The 23010-nt window shown below is 43.8% G+C and overlaps 1 protein-coding gene across 1 annotated transcript; it reads right to left on the reverse strand.

The window, feature by feature from the left end:
* Window positions 1–21002: 21002 nt before the first annotated feature.
* LOC306923858 (protein jagunal homolog 1-B-like) lies at window positions 21003–21539 on the reverse strand (the record flags this gene model as incomplete). Its single annotated transcript, XM_079502201.1, has 1 exon — window positions 21003–21539. The coding sequence occupies one exon, from the start codon at window positions 21537–21539 to the stop codon at window positions 21003–21005; it is 537 nt and encodes a 178-aa protein (XP_079358327.1).
* Window positions 21540–23010: the final 1471 nt, after the last annotated feature.

Consider the following 23010-nt stretch of genomic DNA (forward strand, 5'->3'; position numbering starts at 1 on the left):
TTCATTGAATATTTAAAAGAGTTAGGCATGTGAAAGTAGTGCACTTGACTATCAATGTTGAATGCACTTATTGGAAGTTGCTTTGGATAAAAGCGAGTTCGAAATAACTCATGTAAGATAATGTTACTAGTATTACAACATCCTGATGTAGTCCAATATACCATTTTGTTACATAGTAGGTATTTAGAACACACTTTCAGTTCTGTGATATATGGGGACATTTAACACACTTTAAGCTAATGTGCATCACGGGGACATATAAATACACACACACAAACAAACACACACACATCTTAAAACATGCATCTTGGGGACTCCGTGCTAAATGTGCATCATGGGGACGTCTTCTGAAGTTTCAATATTTTGCCTTCAAGCTTGCATAAATACACACACACACATCTTAAAACATGCATATTGGGGACCCCGTGCTAATGTGCATCATGGGGTCGTCTTCTGATGTTTCAATTATTCTGCCTATTATGTGATCTACAATATTTAGACTTTTAATGCCCTTTACTTTAGGCTAATGTGCGTCACGGGGACATACATGCTGTTAGAGTTCTCAACGGGCCTGACAATTAAAGCCTGGACCCGAACTGGTCAAACCCAAGGCTTAGCCCGGCCCGAAACATTACTATAATGTTAAGTCTGATAAGCCCCAGTAAAGGAAAAAACACCACCAGTTTCCTTTACTGGGGCTTATCAGACTTAACATTATGGTAATGTTTCGGGCCGGGCCAAGTCTTGGGTTGGACCAGTTCGGGTCCAGGCTTTATTGTCAGGCCCGTTGAGAACTCTAACAGCATGTATGTCCCCGTGACGCACATTAGCCTAAAGTAAAGGGCATTAAAAGTCTAAATATTGTAGATCACATAATAGGCAGAATAATTGAAACATCAGAAGACGACCCCATGATGCACATTAGCACGGGGTCCCCAATATGCATGTTTTAGATGTGTGTGTGTGTGTGTATTTATGCAAGCTTGAAGGCAAAATAATTGAAACTTCAGAAGACGTCCCCGTGATGCACATTTAGCACGGAGTCCCCAAGATGCATGTTTTAAGATGTGTGTGTGTGTGTTGGTTTGTGTGTGTATTTATATGTCCCCGTGATGCACATTAGCTTAAAGTGTGTTAAATGTCCCCATATATCACAAAACTGAAAGTGTGTTCTAAATACCTACAATCTATCTACTATTTAGTATGACTGTCCGTTCTCTCACACACTCACTCGGTATAATTATTTCAATTTAACAACATAGCTGCAGCCAACTGGTGGTGTTTTTTCCTTTACTGGGGCTTATCAGACTTAACATTATAGTAATGTTTCGGGCCGGGCTAAGCCTTGGGCTTGCATAAATACACACACACACACACATCTTAAAACATGCATATTGGGGACCCCGTGCTAATGTGCATCATGGGGTCGTCTTCTGATGTTTCAATTATTCTGCCTATTATGTGATCTACAATATTTAGACTTTCAATGCCCTTTACTTTAGGCTAATGTGCGTCACGGGGACATACATGCTGTTAGAGTTCTCAACGGGCCTGACAATAAAGCTGGACCCGAACTGGTCCAACCCAAGACTTGGCCCGGCCCGAAACATTACCATAATGTTAAGTCTGATAAGCCCCAGTAAAGGAAAAAACACCACCAGTTGGCTGCGGCTATGTTGTTAAATTTACATCATTATACCGAGTGAGTGTGTGAGAGAACGGACAGTCATACTAGACATTAGGACATTACACAACATCCTTGTAAGGTGTGCTCTCCCCATTTACCTTTTCAATGGAAGTGGATGTCTTGGCAACTGCTGGAGCCATGTGTGTCTGTGGGGGAGTCTCCACCCCCTGTTGCAGGCATGTCATTCAACATCTGTTTAGAATAAGATTCATTGAATATTTAAAAGAGTTAGGCATGTGAAAGTAGTGCACTTGACTATCAATGTTGAATGCACTTATTGGAAGTTGCTTTGGATAAAAGCGAGTTCGAAATAACTCATGTAAGATAATGTTACTAGTATTACAACATCCTGATGTAGTCCAATATACCATTTTGTTACATAGTAGGTATTTAGAACACACTTTCAGTTCTGTGATATATGGGGACCTTTAACACACTTTAAGCTAATGTGCATCACAGGGACATATAAATACATACACACAAACAAACACACACACACATCTTAAAACATGCATCTTGGGGACTCCGTGCTAAATGTGTATCATGGGGACATCTTCTGAAGTTTCAATATTTTGCCTTCAAGCTTGCATAAATACACACACACACATCTTAAAACATGCATATTGGGGACCCCGTGCTAACGTGCATCATGGGGTCGTCTTCTGATGTTTCAATTATTCTGCCTATTATGTGATCTACAATATTTAGACTTTTAATGCCCTTTACTTTAGGCTAATGTGCGTCACGGGGACATACATGCTGTTCGAGTTCTCAACGGTCCTGACAATTAAAGCCTGGACCCGAACTGGTCAAACCCAAGGCTTAGCCCGGCCCGAAACATTACCATAATGTTAAGTCTGATAAGCCCCAGTAAAGGAAAAAACACCACCAGTTGGCTGCGGCTATGTTGTTAAATTGACATAATTATACAGAGTGAGTGTGTGAGAGAACGGACAGTCATACTAAATAGTAGATAGATAGTAGGTATTTAGAACACACTTTCAGTTTTGTGATATATGGGGACATTTAACACACTTTAAGCTAATGTGCATCACGGGGACATATAAATACACACACAAACAAACACACACACACATCTTAAAACATGCATCTTGGGGACTCCGTGCTAAATGTGCATCACGGGGACGTCTTCTGAAGTTTCAATTATTTTGCCTTCAAGCTTGCATAAATACACACACACACACACACATCTTAAAACATGCATATTGGGGACCCCGTGCTAATGTGCATCATGGGGACGTCTTCTAATGTTTCAATTATTCTGCCTATTACCATTTTCTTTAATATCACATCATTGCAGAGTCACTGGCTGCACTGCTACAGTGCTACACATAAAGACAGCAGCTAAAGGAAGCTAATGCTACAACACTACAAACTGGACCAAACTCAACATATATACTTTATACAGTAGAAAGTCCTAACACAAAAACGAAATTGTATACCCATTCTGACTATTTTCACAGAAAATAATAGCAAAAAAAACGTTTCAGGAGCCCACATTGGATTACATTACATGAAATTACCACCAAACAACATCATCCTTATATCTGAAGCTAAACTGAAGCTAAGTATCTTAACTTCATCACAAAAGTATTTGTGTTACAAAACAGTAGTTTTAAGGTCATTACTAACCTGAAAGTACAGGAAAAGCAATCCCTCTAACTGATCTAAACTGTCTTCAGCCCATGTGAGCCATTTGAGCTAACTTAGCTAACTGAGCTAGCTTAATAATCAGAGCTAATTCACAAAATGTTCTGAGCTAACTTAGCTAACTGAGCTATCTTAATAATCAGAGCTAATTCACAAAATGTCAAATACTGGTTATAGTGATCTTTCAAATATCTGTGGTTGAGCACTGTTTTTATTAATTGTTCATTCAGAAAAAAATAGCTTACCTTGTGTTTTGCTTTTGCTTCCATCTTCACTGCCTTGTTCTGGAATCTCCTGTTCTGTTAACACTCAATTTGATGGTATAATCCCTCCTTGTGGGGAACAGGGTGGGTGGGGCCACATAATGATGTGGGTGCGGCCACAAAAGTGTGTGTGAGAATGTAATGAGTGCAATAGCAGCTAAAACCCTTAGGGGGAGATACTGAGCACCACTTACACACACACGATGATCAAAAAACGTCCCTTATGGGCCAAGGCTAAAAACCTCACAGGCACATATAAAGCATCTCCTGGGTTGGTTTTTTAACGGTTTCCCTCATGGGGACTAGGTTTTTTGTCCCCATACCGTAACTGGTCCCCATGACGTGACTGTGTAAACAGATTTGTGTCCCCACAAAGATATAAAAACCAGAGCACACACACACACACACACACACACACACACTGATTTGTGTGTGATTTAGTCTTGTTTTCAATTTTGTCCGTGTTTTAAGATCACAGGAAAATGTTGCTCTACATAATTCATAAGCAGCTTTTGAAGTCATATAAACAACTCTGCTAACACATGTACACACACACACACACACACACACACACACACACACACACACACACACACACACACACACACACACACACACACACGGCTTTGAACCGTAAGATGAAGCGCTCCATAACTCATGTGATGTATTCTTTAAATGCCATTAACCAATGTAATGGATCTCTGTAGGATTTAGGCCTGAGTTGTTAAGTGTGGTGCTCTGTGTACTTCAGTGCTGGGAAACAAGTGAGTATATTTACTCAGGTATAGTTATGTAATTTGAGGTACTTTTTACTGTCTTTGTCTTTTTCTTTTTTCCCCCCTCAATATTTTATACTTAGATAAATATACATAATATATAAAATATACAGCAGGCAAACGTGGTACTTCTTTTTTGCTCCACTACAATTATATGAAAACTTTACTTTGTAGATTTTTCTCATTATTCTAAAACATATATTCACTGAAAACTGAATATGTACCAATTTTACCGATCTGCTGGATCTGGTTTAAAATGTCATACTTTAATGCATTAATGCCAAATTGCCAATAGGTTTTGTACTTGATTTTTCTAGTAATTTTGTTGAATACAAGAGTTATACATTGAGTTATTTGCTACGTTTACTTAGCCTAAATAAAAGTATCTTCCTCCAGAGGCGGTCTGGTTCCAGCAGAGCCAGGTGGTCCTGAGTTGACTGTAGTTGTGTTTAACGATCTATTGTGACCCGCTGGGATATGGGGATGGATCCAGGGCAGGGGAGTGGTGAACACACTGAAGACAGATGAGGACACGCACGCACGCACGCACGCACGCACGCACGCACGCACGCACGCAAACATAGCCCTACACACAGACCAATTCCTGTACATGCACGACAATATATCTATTGTCGTGCATGTGCACACAGGCATGCACACACATATTCACACACACGCGCGCAGTCGCACGCAGACACGCACACACGCACGCATGCATGCACGCACGCGCGCACTTTACTTCCCACTCGAAGGGCCCTGTGGGATTAATGGTGGTTTCTTGGCAGAGAGCCTGTGTGTGTAGGACCACTTGTTGGTGGGTCCCATCTTAGGGTGGGTGTGGGGGGTAGGGGGAGGGGGGGGGGGAAGCATAACACACTTCTTCATCTAGTTCTCAACGTCTGGTCCATATATATCCGGGTTCCATATACACACTTTCAGAGTTAAATTAACAGTGTATATTGCATGGGGGGAGCCGAGATAAAAGTGGTATCAAATGGGGGTCTGTGGTCCTAATGCATACCAAAGTGTAAATGTTGAAATATGGACTTAATCAAGTAAAGGAAAAGTAGGCTACCTCAAACGTGTGTGTTGAGTGTGTGCAGGATTAGCAGCACATCAGGGCCATGTTTCATTTCACCTTTAGCCGCACAACAAGAGAGTAATGGAGAATATTAATACTCCCCCAGCATCTAATCTCCCCACAGCACTTCAGCACAAGCAGCAGAGTGGGTGTGTGTGTGTGTGTGTGTGTGTGTGTGTGTGTGTGTGTGTGTGTGTGTGTGTGTGTGTGTGTGTGTGTGTGTGTGTGTGTGTGTGTGTGTGTGTGTGTGTGTGTGTGTGTGTGTGTGTGTGTGTGTGTGTGTGTGTGTGTGTGTGTGTGTGTGTGTGTGTGTGTGTGTGTGTGTGCGCTCGCCTGTGTGTGTGCATGTGCTCGCCTGTGTGTGTGCATGTGCTCGCGTGTGCCATGTTATTGTTCTTCTGCACCCAAGTAAGCATTCTGATTGGCAGGCTGTTAACGTACAAAGCGCAAGATAACGTGTGTCTCTGAACAACATAAACACTAGTTTATATAATCCATCCATTTTGTATTCTCTTCAAAACACAAATCTTGCTACTACACTGTATTGCTACAGATTTTGTCCAAAAAACACCATGGACAGTGCCGACGTGCAACACGGTTGTTGTGATGAGTTTTTCCCCTTTTTTTCCCGTCCGTCCATCCTCGTGACACGGTCCATATATGTCCAATACAGAATTAATTCCCTATGTTGATCTGACCTCATCTGACCTCATCAAACCCTGTACACTCAAGACACTGCCCCTGCTGCCACCCTTAGATCTCAATGCTGACCTGTTCTGACATTCCATATGTTGATCTGACCCCCCATGCCAAAGCGCCAGTGCTCGCCCAGCAGTCTGCTGTCACCTAGGCGGTTGTGTGCACGCAACCTTGCCCTTTAGGGCCAGGTAAGACGCCCTCAGGGCGTCTTCATGGTTTTATAGAGGAATCTAAAAAGCACAAAGTACTTTTCTCAACGTGCCAAGTATCACGAGACTGTCCACTGTTTCCTGTCTGGCAATCAAATCTCGCGATACCTCTGAGACAGAAACTAGCGGACTGACCTCATGCTTCCTTCTATGCATGAGGAGTCCAAGCTGCTTCTTTTCACCTGACAGGGGGGAGTTTCCCCGGTTGGACGTAGCGCGACCAGTTCCATCAGGCGCTCCATCAGGCTGGCCAGGGGGAGGCAGTTTAGAGACCAGGATTACTGCATGTTTTTTGTGAGGGTACCTACCCTATAGGGGACACGGGGAGAACATGCAAACTCCACACAGAAAGGCCCTTTCGCCAACCCCGCCTCGGGTATGGGCACTGATGACGCGGAGGAGAGAACACGCCCCCAGCACCCACAGCGGCCCCAGTGGGAATCGAACGCAGGACCTTCTAGCTGTGAGGCGACAGCAATACCGACTGTGCCACCGTGCCCCCTCGTGTTACCAATGATTCTAATTAAGGTTTTGTTCCATTCTGGTCAACCAGTCAAGATGCTGATAGTGTGCATGCATGTTGGATCACTGTAAACCCCTCCTTACGGGTCTGTAACTCTAGGAGTGTGAATTTACACTCTCAGAGTTATATGGGTGTCCTTGACAGAAGGTGGATGTGGATTGGACATGTTTGCAGAATGGACCCAAGTGCCATCCCATGGGTAGCCATGAGATGGACACCACCTGGGAAAAGAAAAAGAGGCAGGCCCAAAAAGACCTGGAGAAGATCAGTGGAGAGAGAAATGAAAGAGTTGGGGTGGACCTGCAGGGCCAATTGCAACATTGGGCAGAAGACAGACAGCATTGGCGTTCATTGGTGAAGACCTTATGTGCTATCCAGAGGAAGAGGATTAACCAACCTTGACATTAGAAGTTTAAGAAATGTGCTACACTAAATGGAACAGAGCCTTCCTTCATTGGTAAGGCCCAATTTCATAAAACCTTGGCCGATGAAATGAGCAAATTCATGCATCATAACACTCATGCACGGACACACCAAACGTTTAATGGTTTCCGTGGAAAGTTGCCAACCACGCCAAGAACTCCTTCCCTCTCCCTTCCTTTCTCCCACTTCCTCCATCCATTTTTCTTTTACCCATCTCTCTCTCTCTCTCTCTCTCTCTCTCTCCCTCTCTCCGTCTCCTTCACTCTCTACCTCTGTCCTTCTGCACCCAGCCAACATATCTCCATGTTTCTCTTTCTCTGTTGGACAGCTCTTATCAAGCGCCCACCCACCCACTCATGCACGCACGCACGCACGCACGCACGCACGCACGCACGCACGCACGCACGCACGCACGCACGCACGCACGCACGCACGCACGCACGCACACCACCTTCCTTATAAAAGCTGTGAGTGTCACACACACACACGCTCGCTCACAGTCGCACAAGCTGCGCGCGAGCTCACGCACACGCGCGCGCGCACGCACGCTCCCTCACAGTACCGCACCATCTCTATATCATCTCTCCTCTGTGGGCTAAAAGCACTTGGACAAGATCGTCCGTTTTATTTCTTGGCATTTCTCATCAGTGATTTAAACACAGAGGTCGTCACTGAGGTTATTGCAACAAGCCTCGTGCACAGAAAGCACTGAGGGGGGGGGGGGCGGGCGGGAGTCGGGGGTAGGAATGTGGAGGAGCTATTCTGCATTGATAAAAAGTTTGCCTCAGACCACTTCCACCACCCACCCCTGTGTCAGATGGATTTGTTGCTGTCGGGCATGAAACCTTGTATATCCACATTTAATTTTGTTGTTTTTTGTACTTAGTGCCACTTGTATGACACTGTCAAAAATAGTGAAAATAGCAGGTTCTAAAAGCTCACAAGGTTTGTAGATCAGCATTATTTTTTTGCAATTTTTGTAGTTTTACCTTTTCCCCCCATTTCCTGAAGAGTAAAGTTTTTTTTTACATGCAAGGTTTCCACCTGACAGCGGTGATTTAATTTGCTGTGTGCTGCCTGCGCACAAAAAGCTGTTTTAAGATGTTGGAGATAACACAGGACATGACAGGGTGTTCGGTCCCACCAGTATAAGGGAGTTAGATTGGGTGGGTTTTTTGGGGGGGGGGGGGGGGACTTCCTGGGGGGTTGAATGCCATTACAGGGACTTTAATGGTCTGTATTAACCCACCTGCTACACATTAGGAGGTGTTTAGCCTAATCTTCTTCACATGACACCCTCCATCATCACCATCATGGCACCTGCCTGCCTGTCGGGTCGAAACCTCATATGTCCAAAGATGTTACTTTTCAGGAAATGGAGGAGAGAGAAAAAAAATAACGTTTCATTGGTTGGATTTTTTTTATTACATGGCATGGATGAGCTTGATTCTGTGACCTGCATGTCAGTCAGTTATTTCTTGATAACAGACCAGAGACCGCTGCATGAACAGGCAGCTGTTATTAACGGAGAATGTGCAGCTGAATCAATCAATTCACAATTTACAATTTAAGCATTTAGCAGACACTCTTAATCCAGAGTGATTTACATTAAGCAAGAACAAAAACATGGAAATACATCATATACATAAAAAATTGTAATAAATCAATCAAATACATTTCTGGCATAATCTAATACACTTTTATCTTTACCATGAGAAAGGAAATCCTTTTTAAATCAATGAAATCAGGGTCGCAGCACAATTTACGGTACACCTAATTAGGCCTAATAAGGCGTAATTTGTTATTAGACAGAAGTTATACAGCCACAGTGTTGCCATACTGTGGCTGTGTGTGGGCGTCGGCTTTCCTCCCAGCTTCCAGCCTTGGCACACCTGTCTGCAGTGGTCACCTCGTCGCACTCAATTGACACACCTGCCAGCCATCAACTCATCAGCCCTGACAGTATTTAAACCCTGGTCTTCACTCTTAGTTCCTAGTATTCCTAGTGTTTTGCTCCTGTGTGTTTCCCGCCGTAGGCTCGTAGCCGGGGGGGTAAAACGAGCGCCTCCTTGTTCTTTTGCGGCAGGATCCCTAAACACGCTGCCCTGCCCTGCCTCAGCCTTCATGTTTGTTTTATGCTGCCTTCCCATTCACTTATTGTGAATAAATACCTTAACCTGGTTCCTGTGTTTGGCTCTGCTTTTGGGTTCAACTTTCTGCAAACCATGACGATACACTAATTATGTACACATTTATCCCTACATTACATGGTCTTATAAGAAATTGCATAAGACCTATAACAAAGCCTAATAACATGTTCTATATTATGCTTTTATCTCATGTTATTTCAGGGACATATCTAATTTAACATCTTAATCTATACTGTAAATTGAACACGACCCCAACTTCTATAGCCTAGATAGATAAGTCAATTTTCCCGTGAGGGAAATCCAGTCCAGAATAAAGAAAATATAATTTTTAATGAAGCCTAACAGTGTTCATGGAACATGACTGGATTTCCCTCACGGGAAAATGAACGTCTCTATCTACACAGAAGTTGGGGTCGTGTTCAATTTACAGTACAGAAGATGTTAAATTAGATATAATGTCCCTGCTAGTAAACGGAAATAACATGAAATAAAAGCATAATAAAGAACACATGTTATTATGCTTTGTCTTATGCGATTTATTATAGACCATAATGTAGGGGTAATTGTATAATTAGCGTATAACACATTATTTCTAATTATGTCTTATTATGTGTAATTAGGTGTACCGTAAATTGTGCTGCGACCAAAATGGGTTTGTAGTTATTTTACGTAGATTTATTTATTTCCGTAGGCTATTAATTAGGCTAGTAACAAGCGGTGTAAAAGTGTGGCCGTTGTGGTCCCACAGACACACTTACAATACAATACAACACATGGGCATTTCATTATAGGCACAATTTTTGAGTGGTGCAACCACTCCAAGGAACAGCAATGTCTGTGTTAACCTATGTGACTATGAGTACCAGTAGGGGCAAAAGTGGTGCTGTTGTGCCAGAAACAGAGAGAGAGAGATAGTGCTGCACTGTTGCCTGCTAATGTGAGAGAGAGAGAGAGAGAGAGAGAGAGAGAGAGAGAGAGAGAGGGGAGGGATTTTTCTAAATCACACATTATTTGTAGATCTGCAATTTTTGGCTACTTTTATGGCCAACACTGCCATATGACACTATAAAGTATAGGCGATAAAAAGTATAAAATAGAATATAAATCTATGGAAAAAAGATGAAACATGGAGATACAAGGTTTCTGCCCGACAGCGAAGATGTTAAATGTATTCTACTGTACTCTAAGTGACTGTACTCATTGTGAACTTGTTCTCTCCACATTCACCTCGTATCCCCCTCTCAGTTTCCTTCTCCATTTCAGGAAAAAATGCACACCACACACACTTTTCACGCTCATCCTTTTAATGGTTTCCTGCTCCTTTCGGCGTGGCAGGAAGTCCCACGCCACGACCCAGCTGAGTTTAATGACAGGTCAGCGGTGACACACGACACAAAGCGGTCACTGACTGATTTTCAGGGGGCAGCCCTGGGGTCCTGAACTATAGAATAAAGTTTGGAACCGCTGACCTATTGTAATATTGCACCTATGTTCTATCTACAGTAGGACATTGCCCTATAACTGCCTGAGTGCCTTCAAAAAATTAACCCAAAATATTGGGTGCTCAGGTGAGGCAGTGGTTAAAGTCCCTGCCCCCCCACCACAGTAACCTGACTCTGTCAGATGGGGGTGGTATTGAGTTCACAAGTTAACAATACAGCCTCCATCTGGGAATGCAGGGTGGGGCGGCAGTAGGTTAGGGGTAGAGTGGCTCGTTCGATCCCGGTCGCCCCCAGACCGAAGTGTCCTTGAGCAAGACACTGAACTCCTAATTGCTCCCGATAAGCAGGTTGGTACGTTGCATGGTTTCTTCTGCCATCTGTGTATGAATGTGTGTGAATGGGTGAATGTAATGCACAATCTATGTAAAGCGTTTTGGATAAAAGCGCTATATATAAATGAACTATTTACCATTTATTGTGCATGCTGGGATTGGCATTGCAACCAACCCGCACTGAGGCATACCAATCAGAGGCAGCTATAGGAGCGGGATCTAGGCGAGACTGGGTGTGAGGCCATCGAGAAGCACTTGTTGCAATTGTATTTCAAGCGAAGACAGGACCTACACATTCGACACGATAGTGAGTTTTTTTTTCAAAGTGATGAACCTAATGCTATCAGGCCTTCGTTATAATTTGTATTGCCCGCGGGTTCGACTCCCGAGCCTGATGGCCTTTGCCGCGTGTCACTCCCCATCTCTCTCCCCCTTTTCTCTACTGTTCCCTATCAATAAAGGCATAAAAAAGCCCCAAAACAAATCTTTAAAAAAAAAGAAATGTGTTTGGGGAAGAATCAATTGGCATGACGACTACATTTGGGATAAAAAGGGGGTACAAAAATAATTGGCTACTCTAAATGTATATAGAAAAAATATATATTGGGCACAGTCGTAGGGTGCGGTCTGAGAAAAAGTAAACTGCAGAGACTGTGAGTTTTCGCTTGCTTGTGGTTTTTACCCAAACGAGGGATGCCATTATGTTGTTTTGTTTGGAACATAACGGCTAACATTTGACGGTTTTTGTTTCTCATCGATTCTGAAATGTCAAGAACACTGAGGGGAGGAGAGGCATTCATTCATCCAAGGACTTCACTGCAGTGTGTCCTCGACGTGCACTGTGTTCTGTTCCTGGTGCAGATCAATGGTGTGACCAGCGGCACATTGTGGGGGCCTTTAAACCAAATCAGATGTATTGTGGTTTTGATCAGCGAAACCCGGCGAAGAAGGAAATCAAACACTTCCTCTGCTCGTCGTAACACATGGATCTGCATGGCCTTTCATGATCCATCATGGCCCAGACATAGCGGAACAACGCAGGCCATTATAATAGCTCCTTTGATAGCATTATTAAGGGGATATATACGCCATCGTTGTTTAAGCGCTGTGACACATCCGTCTGGTTTCTCCTCCTCGTCTCGCCAGATCAGATGGTCCTCGTTTTCTGCTGCATGCGTTTTTTTGTTTTTTCCCCCCACACAACATGCAGTGGTGGTCCTATAGGCAGTGGTGGACAGTAACTGTTACTGTACTTGAGTACTGTACCATACCATACCACCTTTATTTATATAGCACATTTAAAAAACAACAACGTTGTACCAAAGTGCTTTACAGTAAAACAATTAAAAAACACAACTTCATAGAAAAACCACAAACAACAAGCACAGTGTCACATTAAACATCAAAACATCTCATACTGTGCTTGGAAATGCCAAAGAATAGAGGTAAGTCTTGAGGCATGATTTAAACACCTGGAGGGTGGGGGCTTGTCTTATGTGCAGAGGCAGCTCATTCCAGAGCCACTGCAAAAGCTTGATTCCCTCTGAGCTTCAGCCTGGTTTTAGGCACCACCAGGAGAAGCTGGTCAGAGGACCTAAGCGTCCGTGTCGGAGCATAGGGTTTCAGCAGTTCAGATAAATAATTGGGTGCCAAACCATTTAGACACTTAAAGACAAAGAGCAATACTTTGAAGTACCTAAGTAACTTTTTTGGGTAGGCCTATATCAAATGTCTAGGATTGAGAAGGGGGGAAGTAAATTATGATATGAGAATGATTTGAGAACCACTGGTTTAAACAACATTAGGAAACAAGCCCAAACAAGAAACTACACAAAAAAAAATGCAACTAACAATACTTACAAGCTACTTCACAGAAAAACAAACCAAAGAAAGTCACTTCATAATAAGCAGGCATGGCAACTCTGCCCAGTACTGTAGCTCAGCTGGCACTATAGTACAGTACACTGGTTGACCTGGACAGCCTCCAGCCCAGGTGTGAATGAAAGTATTACTGCATGAATGGAGACGCAGGGTGTGCGTTGTGTGTACTCAGCCTTTCCCTCCCTGGATAAATACAGGTAAGAAAGGAAAGGAGAAAAAGAAGTCATTGATCTCTGAGACAGTGAGTTTCATATCACGAGTTATGAACAACATAACCGCTTAAGCCCTATAAACTTCCTACACTCGATAGAGAATATAAAATGGTGCTTTTATATAGTGCCTTTTATCCAAAGCGCTTTAGTTTATATACAATGTGCATCACATTCACCAGGAAATCATACAAAGCATGAGACTGCTCATCAGGAGCAATTATAAGTTAAAGGACAACTTCACCACTTTTCAACCTATCTTAATTGGTCCTAACTAATGTTCATGTTAAAATGCCACAATGTTTTTCTCCTCTGTCTGTGTCTCATAGGAGGGATGTGGGGTTGTGGGCAGTTCAGAAAGTTTTAAAAGGATTAAGGAATATAGAGCTTGCAGTTTCTATATTAGCTTGGATTCCCCATCGATGATGTCACTGGTGGATGGGTTTCTGAACTGCCCACAGCCCTCCCATGAGACACAGACTGAGTAGGAAAAGAATGTGCTATTTTATCACTTTTTTTTTTTTTTTTACTATTTTGAAAAACATTTTCAAATAGTTCAAATTGCCGCTATTTGAACTTGTTGTGCAGCTTGTAGATATGCTATTTAATAGCCGATCAGCTAGAGATTGGCTAATAATAATAATAACTAGAAAAAGTGCCCTTCTGGGCACAGGTCTCCACCAGGAGGATAGGACTGTGTGAGATGTTTGGCAAAATGTTAGGAGTAATATAAACATGTTTTTGTGTTTGTTAGTTTTTTGCAACAATTTTCTTCATTTTGTTGAGGAAATGCAGAGCCAGATCACTCATAGCATGAGGATATAATTCTGGATGAGCAGGACATGTGCAGCATTTTGTACAAAACGGGCCACTCCTGAAAACTTTGGAAGGCAATGTTAGCCAATCAGTGTAGAATCTGAGAAATCCAACAGTCTCGTCTTGATTACATGACTACAGAGATCATGTGTACCGATTTGCGTGACATTTGGATGAAATCTGTGCGACTAACATACTGTAAGCAATATGTTTTGCAGAAATCGGCCTCATGGTGGCGCTATAACCGGCAGATGTGGAAGGATGCAGGGACAATGTTTTTCCATGGCCTCTAGGGAGTGCGCATACATAAGTTGTATACAGATCGATACGGTTATAGCTAAAACAGGAATTGGCCTGTTATAGCGCCACCTATTAGTGGCATGTCGTCCTCGGCCCAGTGGAAATGTGCGTGTATAATTTCACGGAAATTGCACACTGTGTTTGTGATTTGTGGCATTTTGTTCGAAACGGACCAATCATGTGAGCTTTGGAAGGCAATCTTAGCCAATCAGGATGGAAGATGGGAAATGGTGCAGATCCGTGTTGATCACATGACTATGGAGATAGTGTATACCGAATTGTGTGATGTATGGATAAAATGTGTACGAGTAATCTACAGAAATGTGTTTTGCCTAAATCGGCCTCATTGTGGCGCTATAACAGGCCGTTGAGGAATATTTAGGGCAGAGGTTCGTCGTTGGCATCCAGGGAGTGTGTGTGCAAAGTTTGGCATGGATCGGGCCAACGGTGGCAGAGATTAGCTGGTAACAGACGGACGGAAGGAAGGAAGGAAGGAAGGAAGGACGGACGCACACACACACGGACGGAGTGCAAAACATACTCTCTCCCCATGCCTTCGGCCTGGTGGAGACAATAACTAGAAAATAATCACTGCAAGCAGCGATAAGGCAGGACCAAGCAGGGAGGCAATAAGCAATAAGAATAATATGCACAATAAAAGCCATAGAAACATGGAAGAGTGAACCAACGCATAAGTACTCAAACAGATCTATATGTGTAACACCCAGGATTTGAACTCGGGCCTCCTGCATGAAAGTCCAACATCTTAACCACTAGACTGAAGGGATATCCCTCTGGACCAGGGGAGATATTAGACTTTTGAGGCCATCAGGCAGAGGCTCTGAGCCAGCTACACATGCTCATAACACGTCACATCACAGATCAGCTTTGTAACCATTTTTGTATTAACAATAACATCTGCATGAACGATTACTAAAGCTATTAAATGCTGTAATTGTAGTGGGGTATAATAAATTAACACCACACGTCCACACCTACCATCAGTTCCCAGGACTTCCAGCAAACTTGAAGCACCAAACAAAGCTACGTAATCGTCATACACAGAGTTGGCCGTGCCCAGATTTGAACCCATGACCTTGTGTTCCAAAGGCAGTAGCTCTACCGACTGTGCTATCCAGACACAATCAGTTGTTCTATTGTTAACAGCAGAATCATTCAGTGTTTGTGATGACAATTATGTATGTCCTGGTCCATTATTCATTAGGTACAGTGTGTTCGCTGTTCATGTTTTTTTAAGGCTGGTTTCAGTGCTATTTGGCATGACCCTCTACCATACTGTAAAATTGCAAAAAAATATGACAAAAGAAGATTTTTCACAAAACGTCAATTTTCATCAACGTACTATACTTTCCTATGTCCGTATAGGTCCAAAGTTCATGTGTAGAACTTTTCGTGCATTTTGATCAAAGATCCTGGTAGGAGATGCATTTTAATTGATTTTCATATAATTGAAATGGTGGGTGATCTAGAGGTCAGAGGTCAAAAGTAAGAGCACGAAACTTGTTCGGCATGAGGAGACGCATATGTGTATCAAAGATTAATTGCCGACGGTCAAACGGTTCATGAGCTATGTGTGGTCAAAGTTTGCATTTTCAATTGAGTACTATAGCGCCACGCTTTGGCCAATGGTTGTGGGCTTCGCATCCTCCACTGTTTGGCATGGCCCTCTACCACATCTACAAATTTCGTGAAAGCCGACTACACGGTTCAGCCAGAACTTCTATTTTTGGCGGAAGGAGAAGGAGGAGAAGGAGCAGGAGAAGAAAAAAAGAGACAAGCAATAAAGGACCAAGTCCTTTCAGGACTGCTTGGTCCTTTAATAATAATACATTTTCAGAGTGCTAAGCGGCATAAGGGGTAAGGCGATGCGCAAGATAGGGCCCTATACCGTAGGTGTCTTATTAAATTTGACACTCAGGGGGAGCCCAGGATCAAACCGGCAACCTTCCTCTTTCCCAAGCTGCCACGCTACCTCATAAGCCACTGCCTACAAGCTCACAACACCGTTTAAAAAAAATACGTATATCTCTCCACTTGTAGTCTGATTGACCATGGTCTCTTGGCTAATCCCCAGGCTGGTGAGGGGAAGGAGAAAACATCCTAGGAGGAGCGAGGCCTGGTTGTGGGTGTTTTTAGCCCCCCCCCCCCCCCCTCCCACTAACTGCATGGGTCTCCCGAAAACACATCCATAATATCGTTACTGTTGGGCTGAAACCTTGTATTTCCAAATTCAAACGTTTAATGTTTTACATTTAATGCACTACTTCAGACAAGAGTATGAAGCTGTGTGATCTACGGGCTCACGATCCGTTGTGATGGGACTTGCGAGGTTTCAGCCACGATATAATAAAGCGGTGGGCTGAATGGGTTTTTGTGCTGCTGCAGAATGGGGGGGTAATGCTCTGTGTTTTCTAACCAGGGGGAGAGGAGGGCCTTTCAGAGCGAAAACATGCTGATTACTGTATTGTAAAGTGGCTTTTGATTCCCCCTCTTGTCTCCTTTTAATCCCCGGGACACAACAGTACCCCTGTCTCCCCCCACCAATGGGGCCAATTGAGACTCTGAGAAGACTTGTATTAACAGCGAACGAGCGGGAGGGGGGGATTAATTGTGAACCCGATGGGTCATTAAAGAAGGCAGGGACGACTGCATTGAGACCTCTTAGGGCCCGGAGTCCTCCAGCGCTTTTGACCGTTGTGCCTCTTTCTTCCTGGTACTACGGGTTCACAGTTTGTTGTTTCAAAACAATGCGTCCATCCCTATAGGATGAATGCGAACCCCCCACCACGCCCAACTATAGGGTACTTTCTTCCCCCCCCCCCCCCCCCCCCCCCCCCGCCTTTTATCGTTTTTTTCATCCTCTTCTCCTGCCGATTCTTAAGGAACGCAATTAAAAGTGGAGAATTTGTTGATGGGAGTTAGTGGCAGTGGAGGGGAATTGGAGGGGAGAGAGAGAGAGAGAGAGAGGGCCAGTCAGGCTATTATCCATCTCATAGGGTTGAATGGCTGCCCTCCTCCACCACCACCACCTCCCCACCCCAGTAAACACAAAAAGAGTGGTCAGAGCTGCGGCCCCTATATCTGAAGAACGGTGCACCCCCTCCACTGGCCTCACAGTTCAGGATGTCCACCTCTGCTCTCAATAATTGATAAATTGATCACATGATAAGATGGCATGATGTAACCATTTCAGTAGTTCTATATCACGTCCCCATTTCGGCGTCTTCCCCTGGCCATATTTGGCTAAGAGATTAGGGGGGAGGAGGGCGCCTAGAGTGTTGATAGACTCCAGGCAACTGAAGTATATATAGGGTTTAAGTGGTAAAAAAATAATAACAAAACAATGAAATTACAAACAAATGTAATATCCATTAAATATCCTCACTGCACTCTTTAGATTGTTATTGCTTCAAGATTAAGTGATCTTTGCAAAAAGTGGCACAGTGAAGGAGTGACAGTGAAAGACACAAAAAGACGACACACAGGAATGAAACTAAAGTGGTGAGTCGCACCGCGGTTCAAAAACCCAAATTGCGCCGTGACCTTGATCCAACCTTGACGTTGCGGTCCACGCATCCGTCATGTTAAGTGACGCATGACTCACACGACACACGGGAACACAACACTCAGCAGAAGCCATATGAATAACATACAATACCGCACACCACAATGGCCCGCTATGGGGACAAGCCAGGCTAAACCTTTGGCTTCGGGTTTTGGTTGTTTTTTCACCCCCTCTGAGACATTTCGGACGGATTTAAAAACTGAATTGGCACTCCCTTTTATCCCGGAATTCTTCGTCCAGGCTGCCACACTCAATCCCCGGGACAATTGTGGATTGAGGACATTCCAGGGCCCGGTCGACCCACTACACAAAGTACAAATTTGTTTAGAGCACTGCAATAGGCTCTATGGTCTATGCCATATTGGAAATAAATTGGGCCTCTTCCTCGCTGCCTTCACATGTGTTACCAATGATACTAATGAAGGCTCTGTTCATGTAGCCCAGTGGTTCTCAAACTTTAATTTCAGGGACCCCCATAACTCAGAGTTACACACCTGTAAGGGCCATTTGTAACCCACTTTGACACCCACTTGTGTGACAGGTTTAGTGAGCCATCATCATTCACAATATCAGCACCTTGCTTCTGTTTGACCAGAATCGGCACAGGCACATTGTCGCGTCAAAAAAGGCCTAGACCAGGCATCTCTTTGCCGACACTACAAGTTGAAGCCACGCATGAGCGTCATTTCCATCTATCAGCTGTTTAAATTGATGATGTAGTAGCCTACATCATCATACATCATCTCATTCTGGCCAATCAGAATTTGCCTCCTCACTTTTGTCTTCAATGTATATATATACAACATATCAATGTTTGTGTTACGCAATTTTTGTGTTTACACTATGACGTAAAATTGTCAATTTATTGTCAATGGGAATTAATGTTTGTGCAGGACAAAGTTCGTGGACACACATTAAAAGCTGGACAAACAAAACAAAAAAAACTATTTCATTGTCAGTGTCAGGATTCTGAAATCCATGATTAGATTTGACTTTCTAAGATCACGGTTCCATTATCTTTTTAAATTATACAAAATGAGATGTTTCTTATCCTGGTGGCTTTTTGCAAACTCAACCTACCAGTGCACTCTTCACATCAAACAGCTCTTTTTGAGAGGTGCTAGACCCTCCATTATGCCTGGCTTTCAGAAATTAAGCCTACGTCATGTGGCAGCCAAGTCCATGGACTTTTAATGTTTGAATGTATATGCATGACAAACAGCATCCAAAATAATCACACCCGTGTGAAGTGAGGGGCGCTCTAATCAATTATTGACCTTATACCAACCTTGAAACATACCGTATAGTTACATCACCAAGAATGGTGCAGGTCCCTTATTGGCCAAGGGTTTCCACCGACATACCGACAGCCGATTTTCTCAGACACATATGACGTAAATTCTCAATTCATTGTCAATGGCATTTAATGTTTGTGTTAAGACAGAATCTACACTATAGCTGTTTATAGGAGGGGCTAGCTCCCCTCGAAAACAGGACCACAGCCAAGTCTATATGGACCTTTAACTCATTTATTGCGGCTAGCTGTTAGCATAAATCCCAGTTTCAGGTGCCACCATACACGTTCACTTTAAAAGTCGGAGTTTGCCCGTGCCCCACACACACTCGCTGTACACACACTCGAGTATCATTGACACAAGCACACACTGTTGCGAGTACAAAGGCACAAATTAAATCCGAAATTTGTATGGCAGAAGTTCCACCAAGGGCAGCTCTCCTGGATTCCGATTTATGGACGTTTCAACTGCTTTACACAGTGATTATATTGTCAATCCCATAGCTGAAGCGGTGGGTGCTAGCCCCTCCTAGGTTTAATGTTTGTTTTTAGTTCAATGTTTGTTTTAAAAACGCCATTGACAATGAAGGGAAAATGTACATCATCTTGTCCCTAACAACACAAACATTAAATGCCATTAACAATAAAGAGAATGTAATGTTTTTTGTCACAGTTTGTTTTACATCACCATTACATCACCTTACATAGCAACATGAGTTAGACCTTAATATATTAGCGCCCCTCACTTCACACGGGTGTGATTTTTAGGACTGGAGACTCTCATCCAGGACAGGCTTCAGACGTGCCTCCTCAAGAGACTTGGCTCAGATCTGAACCCATTTGGCTTTTTACCTATATTTACACATACAGTGTAGTGTATAGTTCACCCTCCCTCCCCCGAACACATACGGCCAGTAGTGTTTGTGCAGATGCACGGCAATACGCCACCGTGTTTGTGCAGATGCATGGCAATACGCCACCGTGTTTGTGCAGATGCATGGCAATAAGCCACCGTGTTTGTGCAGATGCACGGCAATAAGCCACCGTGTTTGTACAGATGCATGGCAATAAGCCACCACGGTGCATCTGGAGTTATGAGGGGCACTAGCTCTTCCTATGCCCAGCTTTCCGGGTTTGTGTAAACAAACATTGGCTTGTGATTGGCTGATCATCCCATAGCGATGATTTGATTGGCTGAGCAAAGTACATATTGAAGATAAAAGTCAGGGCAGAAAAGTGAAGACGGAAAGGCGAGATTGTGATTGGCCAGAATGAGATGATCTATGATGATAAGACCGCCCCTCACTTTACACGGGTGTGACTTTTAAAGATCCACAATGGTTGGTGTGCATGTACCTCACAGTTGCACCACCCGAATCCCTATTCAAGCTTGATGGGAATTTGAAATTTACAATTACAATTTATGCATTTAGCAGACGCTCTTGATCCAGAGCGACTTACATTAAGCAAGAACAAAAAAGCATGGGAATACATCACATAAAAAGCATTTATCATGAAACATGCGTACCGTAAGCTAAGAATGTAACAGTGGAATATCTATATGATGAAGCTATACATATAAACCTTTGATTTTAATGTCAAGTATTCAATGATTGATTATTCAAATTATTATTGATTTCGGTGACACCTTTGAGTATTCTCATTTTGTCTTCTGCATGCCAGTAAACCACTGGTCCAGCAGCTTCTTGCTGTAGTGGAGCTGCCAACCATGCAGCGGCACAGCGATCGCCATCACCAGGCACATGACGACGCCCAGCATGTGGAGATAGGCCTCGTCGTGGCGGTAGAGCCACAGTGCCACAGGGAACATCTCCATGGCGCCGTAGAGGAGCGGCGCCACGCTGAAGAACCCCACGCTGATCATGGAGACGACCAGGCGCTTGGCGTTATTGCGCGGCAAGGCCATGAAGCTGAGCGTGGTGGGAACGATGCTGAGGAGGTACAGGTACTTCCACTGGAACGGATCGGCCAGCGCATCGTGGTGGGACGTCGGGCTCAGCTGGCTGACGATTACCTGAGCCGCCACCAGCAGCCAGATCAGGACGTGGACCACATTGAGCTTACGGATGGAGGACTTCAAGGCCACACACGTCTGGTAGCGTGTGGCGACCGTCTCGCGGTGCTGGAAGTCACTGCCGTCTGTGCCCTTCACTCTGGGACCCGCTCGTGATGCCATGATGACCGATTCTTCTGTTCCAACCTCTGTGCCCAACGATGGTTACAGTTTAAGTAACTAAGACAACACTAAAACCATGTGGGCAGCCTGTGACATCAGTCACCTATGACGTATATGACGTAAATACAAGGCTCTGGGAGTGGTGTCTGGCAGGAATGTAACCGAGATGTCAGTCCTGATGATTAAGAACAATGGATCTGAAGATCCCTGTACAATGGTCGAGGAAATTCTAATGTAAACATAGCCTAGTAAGTCGTGTCTTGGAGAACTGAACTCAAGGTGTGATGGCCACCCTTTATATAGTGACTTGACTGGATCTTGTGACGACATTAGCATGATGTCAGGCTTGTCAGCATTAGATGTCTCCATAAAATATGGAGCTCTAGATCAACCATGTCCAAATAGGTCTCTTAAATATTCCACCCACAAAAAATAGGCTCAGGGGCGACCGTCCGTGCCTTTGCTGTCGCAGCTTCTACACTGTGGAACAGAATTCCCCTCGCCGTTAGGTCTGCTCCCTCCGTTGAGTCCTTTAAATCACAACTGAAAACGTTTTTATATTCACAAGCCTTTGAATCCCCCACATGATCTTGCACCTTTCTATTTTAGATTTGTGCTCAGCCAATCAAATCATTGATTGATTGAGGGGTTCGGTGGGGTGAGGCCAAGTAGGAGCCTGACCAGTTTGTTTTGGGAAGTCTGGAGCCTAGTTTTAAGGGCCTTTGAGGTGCTGTGGTACCAGGAGGTGCATGCATAGTCAAAGAAACCTTGTACGAGGGCTCCTGTTAAGGTCTTCAAGGTGTTTTTGTTGACCAGTGAGGAGATCCTGTAAAGGAATCTTGTTCATTGGTTGACTTTTTTGATTACGTTGGTGGCCATTTTATCACCGGAAAGATTAGCCTCCAGGATGGAACCTAGGTAGGTAATTTCATCTTTATGTGTGATAACATTGTCACCCACTCTAACCAAGAAGCCATTTGCCGTGCTGAGATTACTATTAGAGCCAAAGAGAATGGATTCAGTTTTTTCCAGGTGTAAAGATAGCTTGTTATCAGCGAGCCAGGTGCAGATTCTACCGAGTTCAGAGCTGAGGGCCTTTTCAACCTGCAGTTTGTTCCTGTCCGAGACCAGCAGTGCCGAGTCATCTGCGAACAGGAACAAGTTGCAGTCACAAGCTGAAGTCATGTCGTTAACATATATTAGGAACAGTAAAGGCCCTAGTATGCTTCCTTGTGGAACGCCACAGCTCACTGGGGTACACACAAAGCTGGGCATAGGAGGGGCTAGTGCCCATCAAAAACGTGTGTGCGCTATTTACACATAGCATATGATATCCATCCATATGTGCATGAGGTTTATGTATATACGGGAAATGTGTTATAGGAGAGTATGTGGTGAGACCAGCTATGTTGTATGGTTTAGAGACAGTCGTACACGAGGAAAAGACAGGAAGCAAAGCTGGAGGTAGCAG

This window comes from Electrona antarctica (assembly GCF_951216825.1).
Source record: "Electrona antarctica genome assembly, chromosome: 5".
NCBI lineage: Eukaryota > Metazoa > Chordata > Actinopteri > Myctophiformes > Myctophidae > Electrona > Electrona antarctica.